This window comes from Rhipicephalus sanguineus, chromosome 7 (genome assembly GCF_013339695.2).
Source record: "Rhipicephalus sanguineus isolate Rsan-2018 chromosome 7, BIME_Rsan_1.4, whole genome shotgun sequence".
Lineage (NCBI taxonomy): Eukaryota > Metazoa > Arthropoda > Arachnida > Ixodida > Ixodidae > Rhipicephalus > Rhipicephalus sanguineus.
Genome location: NC_051182.1, coordinates 107,116,870 through 107,122,869, shown reverse-complemented (window position 1 = coordinate 107,122,869; position 6,000 = coordinate 107,116,870). Strand labels below are relative to the sequence as shown.

The 6,000-nt window shown below is 43.0% G+C and overlaps 1 protein-coding gene across 5 annotated transcripts in view; it reads right to left on the bottom strand.

The window, feature by feature from the left end:
• The window catches only part of LOC119399721 (AP-5 complex subunit zeta-1), a 77,027-nt gene that overhangs the window by 1,194 nt on the left and 69,833 nt on the right, over positions 1-6,000 (bottom strand). For 4 of the 5 annotated variants that reach the window (XM_037666556.2, XM_049417829.1, XM_049417830.1 and 1 more), the window contains one exon: positions 4,704-4,826. In XM_037666556.2, coding sequence (XP_037522484.1) covers positions 4,754-4,826 — 73 coding nt within the window. In that variant the 3' untranslated portion in view covers positions 4,704-4,753. Of the gene's footprint in view, positions 1-4,703; positions 4,827-6,000 lie in introns of those variants that run through there. The other variant, XM_037666558.2, reaches the window with a different exon arrangement.

The window sequence follows — 6,000 nt, the reverse complement described above, 5'->3', positions numbered from 1 at the left end:
GGTCATTCATGTTCTGCACTTGCATAGAAATAATCAACTCTCAGGCTCGAAATACATGGGCAATTTTCTACCGGTTATGTCCGTTTCCAGCAAACAAAAATTAAAACTTCGGTGTGGCTTCCAACACAATACGCCGAATGGCTCGTCAAACATGGTTGAGCAGGGTGATTGATAGTCTGCAGCAATTCGGAGCGCAACCAAGTTAAATGAATGCCATGTCCACATCACAATTCAAGCAGGCTGAGGTAACACGCAGTGCATGACAATCATCTACAGCTGATGTGTACAATTCTATGCACAGTCACTTAAGGCGTTCGGCGCCCTTCATGTCTGTAACATCATCTTTCTGTGACAACCTTCACCACGCATGGAAGCAATCACACCTACTTTTACAAGAAACGTGAAAGTTTTCTTAATGAAATTTTAAAATATCTTCAGCTGCGGAGGCGACCATGCCACATACATTCAGTTGCCAAGCAAGCACACTGCCTGACAACCTTGTACACCAACCAAAGTGTGCCCGCTAAGGACAATAGTTAAGTGCTTATTGTACGTCAGAACCGACGGTATTATAGATGGCAGTATGTAATTGGGAAGAAACTAAACGTTCACAAAATGCTAGGTTCCTGGTTATGAATCTTAGCTAATTGTAAAAAAAACACAACGTAAGTTATTTACAAGTAGCTTTGAAATGAACAGTAATGTAAAACACTTATGTAATATTTTTTTACGTCTTTCAGATGAAGATGTTCGCAGTGCTTTCAACTTCCTCAACGTATGGAATTCGTTTATACGTAAGCTGTGGTAGTCATGTAATCTTGTGCAGTTCGGACGGTTGTAGCTATGAATTAAAGCTTTTTCAAAGACGTAAAAGGTGTGAATGTGATTCTTCATGGTCCTACAGCATCTTGGCAGCCATTGCAGCTGTAACCTTCAAACACTAAGAATGAGTCAAGTTCTTACAGCCCCACTCACACACTACTGCAGCAACTGTGCAGTGTGTCCCTGCTTACATAAACCAATCACTTGGTGGAATTAATTTAATTCTCAGGTTTCGCCCACCAGAACCACAATATGATTATGAGGCACTGAAATAGTGGAGGACACCACAACTTTTAGCATCAAAGGAACACCTTGCAATGAAATGTATTTGTAAAGAATATTTGTATTTTAAAGCCAAATCAAGCTGTCCGAAGAGTGCATATTCAGAGGTTGGCACAGAACAAAATATACGCATGCTAACACTTTACGAACCTTGTAGAGCGTTATGCTGAATTCGAATGGCAGATCCAGGTCAAGTTTTTCTGATCTGCATGAAGCAGGACTATTCCAATGGCAGAATGGGAGCACAACCTTAATATTCCAATGGCGGTTTGGGAGCAGCTGTCAAATCCGGATTGCTCCATGGAACAACAGAACTTGCTCCGCTGAAATCGGCAGATTTGGCTGGATATATGCCTCTGTGGGAGCGTACCCGTTTCAATCGCAGATTTCGAGACGGCAATCTCATTCGAAGCGACACGCTCGAGTTCATATCCGGTGGAACACTCACGATCTGCCATTGGAATTCAATATTCGAAATATGAGCATGTTCAGACGAGGAGGCTGTGATCACGGCAATAACAGATCTGTGGAGACACCTCAAGAGAATTTTTGTTTCTCATTATAATATAATAATTGTTAGGGTTTTACATCCCAAAGCCACAGTATGATTACGAGAGATGCCGTAGTGAGGGATTTGGAAATTTCGACCACCGGGGTTCAGTGTGCACCTAAATCTAACTGGCCTTTTCTTTTTGACGTAACAGAAACGAGGAGCTGCCTTTTCTTTCGAATAATTGATATAGTATGCTGCATTATATATGTTCACTTTATTATGAGCCTTTATGAATGAGCGTTGCCTGCTGAATGTGCTCAGCGGCAAGCATCATTCAATGGATTAGAAGGGGAACACGGACAAAGAAAATGAAGTTTGGCATACAACACACTTTTTTTAAGAATGCTGAAGAGAAAGGCACAGGATTCCTGGTAGCAGGGGCATCACACGGGTATCGCTGAGCAAATGAAATGCACACCTCTGTTTCACATCTGATGAGACCTGCCTGTACAAGTTCCACACGAAGTCATGGGTGGCTTGGGGTGAAGCTCGCTTTCACTATTCTACCTGGCATTGCTGACGTGCCGCAGACATATTTCTCAGAAAGTTTCCACAAGATTTATTTCCTTTTCAATGAATATATTTATCGTCAGCGCACCATTTTAACAAAAGAGAAACATATCGTTCACGTATTTTACATCTTGTAATGGTTGAATTGGATGTTCCATTTAATGAATGATATAGCAATACACAGCACTGGACGAACACTGGACGAGTGCTGTTGTTCTTCCTTTCTGTCTCTAGTTTTTTTTTCGCACTGTTTATGACTATGAAAACATACCAACTAGCCCATCTTACCACTCTTAATGAAAAACCAGTGCTCACCCGTGAGAGTCTAAGGCACATTTGCTTATTTCCCAAACCTGACGATGTTATACGCCTCCCAAAAATGCAACTTGCATGGTCAATGGCTGTTGGCCCCAATGAGAGGAAGCTCCCAACTAAGTACAGCACAGCTCCAGTGCTTCGTTCTTGAGGGGGCACAGAGCAATAGGCACACATGGCAAGCATGTAACATGTATACACTTGGTGGCAAAGCCCTCCAAGATCATGGAGCTGACTGTCATGCAAGCAACCCACAAAATTACAGCAGCACGAACTGAGCAACTGAACAAAGCGACAGGGATGCCCTCTTGAAGTCGCAAAACATAGCATGGCAAAGCGATCACACAGGTCTTCAGATTGTTACACATAGCAGACATGCAAAGACAATGATGGACAACACATTGGGCACCAGAAGTGTGGGCTCACTCACTTCACTTGCACAGTGTGGTGCCAGTTAATAACCAAAAGGTTGGCTTCACAACACGGCATAATGGAGTCTAATGGAAACCCAGCGAAGAAGAGACCGGTCGCAGAGAGACCCACCATACATAAGAAGTGTTCCGCGAGACCTGCTATGCGACAAGTGATGGACATTCCCATGCTTTGCCACCGGCCTATCACCTCATCCGGCACACACCCTTCCCACTGCTCAACTCCCACACACTGTAAACATGATCCCCTGTCGGAGCTTCTTCCCTATGTCACACTCCACAACACAGTTGGAAGTCCATGTGGTGTGACCAATCAGAACACGGCTGTGACACTAGGAGAAAGCAACATGGGTCCTAGGGAAGACGATGCTTCGAGTGTTACCTCATGCAAATGAAGCAGCCCGAGCAGGAGGACGCAGCAACGAATACACGCGGCTAACCAAAGGAAATCCCACACACTATAGGGGAATCGCATTTTGATATTTACAATATAACATTCATCTTAGATGCACCTCTTCATTCAACTTCAAGTAATGCGATTGTCAATATACTGGCACACGTTCATTTTTCATCAGTCTATGTCCCACTCTTGTAAAAATGACAACATATGTCTGAAAACTTCGCTCTAAATACATGCAGCAATCGATAACCTCCACCTATAAGCGTAATAAAACGATACTTAACCACATCTTTTTCGCATTCTCACTGCCAGCCACTGTCAATACAAGCCCAAGTTTGACAACAAAAAATTTGCGGATTAGACACCACATGGCTTGTACATTCCAAAGAACATACACGCCACGCTTAAAGGTACACTAAAGAGCAAAACGATTTTTCTCGCATTAGTAAAGCAGTCTTCCACGATACCAAAAACACCACGCTTGCTGCAAGAAGACGCTCAATAAGCGAGAAAACGCGCAAAAAGAAAATACAGGTGGTGACGCCACCTTGGAATTCCCGCACCATTTGCCGTGACGTCACATATTTTTGACGGTGCCTGCTTGGGCCTACGTAGTTCCTAATTGATTATATCGAAGTGCATTGTCCTCTTAGGGGGCCAGAGACTTGACATAAGGAGTTTGTGGAAATTTCGTCGAGCCAGTGGAGCCAAAATACGTTAAATGCTCTTTGAAATCTTTTACGTCGCGAATTACAAAGTTCGGCGCGAAATTTAAAAATGAAACTTTGAACTTGGTTTTCTCTTCTAATAATAAACCTATGGGGGTGAAATAAACTACACAAGAGTTCTCCGAGCACACTTTATCAATCTAAACCAATTCATTGTTTCTCTTTAGTGTCCCTTTAACAATTGAGACAAAAGTGTGAAGTAACCTAGTGAAGGCTTGCGAGTAATCAGACAAGACACCGCAAGCAACAAGTGTCAGTTTCACAAAGGCAAACAGTGCACGCATCTCATCACATGTGCACGTACGAGCTCAAGGATGGAAACGCGACAAATTAAGGCTAAGTAATGCACATACTTTTATTTCCAACGTCATCACTTAATTTCATACCGGTGTAATTTCAGCCTGAACACTTACATCAGAGCCAATATTACCTTTAGCGGCCAGATTCACATAATTATGTCGAGCAATGTAAAACCCTCATGTAAAACCCCTTCACTGGGGCCTTTGAGGTATTGTAAATAAATAAATAAATAAATAAATAAATAAGAGTCTGTATACTAAAAGTTACGTCGCGTTTCAATCCACAAGAACTGTGCATTGTTACAAGAAGACTTATCGATATTCTAAGCAAGCATAAGAAACATGGTGTTAGTAAAAACAGATATATATATATAAGAAACAAGGCTGTACAAACGAGAGGCCCACCACGGAGATTACTCCTGGGTAGACGTGACGGCAGTGACTAGACGAACCAGGGCGGGCAGCTGTGCCAAATCCTCGTGCCGCCTGCAGCGCAATGGCAAACAAGACAGAAGTTCAAGGAATGATGGATTCTCGAAGTGAACATACCGTATTTTCCGGTGTATAAGTCGCACCTTTGTATAAGATGCACCCCCTACTTTTTACGACTTTCGAAAGAAAAAATGATATACAAGACGCACCTTTGTATAAGACACATCTATTTTTAACTCAGTCGACATGATAAAACACAATGACCCACGCAGAGTACATTGATTGCGAAATGCGTAGTCACGCACGGCACTGAATATCTGTAAGCAGCAGTTTTATTAAGGCGCAGAAAACCACTATTTATTCTACTGGATTTGAAGCCACATCCTCCGGCGCACTGTCAAAAGTTCTTCCGCCTCGGTTGGCAGCATCGCTGGGTTGCCGTCGTCAGCCTCTGAGTAACTTTTACGCAGCATTGTAAGCACCTTGAAGCACATCGTTGGCACTGCCTGTACTATGGTGGCTACCATACCTTTGGGGCATTACCAGACTTGGCGAGAACACATAAACAACGAACGCGCCGCACAATTATCACACGATCGTCGGATACCACCTACACACGCATATAAAACGTAAATGGCGACCGGAAGCCGGAAGCTGCGACTACTGCTAGACTGCAGCGACGTCTCACACGGGAACTGATGATGATGATAATGAAGTGGTACTTTCGCTTTTGTAACTGATATTGTGGGCGCTACAACGTTACAATGGACCGTTGTGGTGCTCTTTTTTATTTATTGCCTCAGTTCTGTGGGTTTAATTCTTCGTTTAAGAACAAACAATTCAAACAGTACAATGGGGCACGCGACAATAGTGGCTTTTATTGCGGCCGTAATCTCCGTGGTCGCCGCGCTGCTTGAACAGCAAGTAGCTGACATCTAAGATCGCAACCGCTTTATTGTTACAACAAAATTAGATATATTTTTACGAATGCTCTCGAGCTCTGTTTATCGTACTCATAATTAATATAAACAAATTGGTCTCGCAGAATCACGTGACTTTTTGCGTATATAAGACACACCGTTGTATAAGACGCACCAGCGAAAATCTAGGAAAAAAGGTGCGTCTTATACACCGGAAAATACGGTAGTTTAGAAAGAATTCACTGCTCGCTCAAGGATTGTAAAATGCACACAACTAGACATAGACGAGGGGTCCATACGAGCAGACA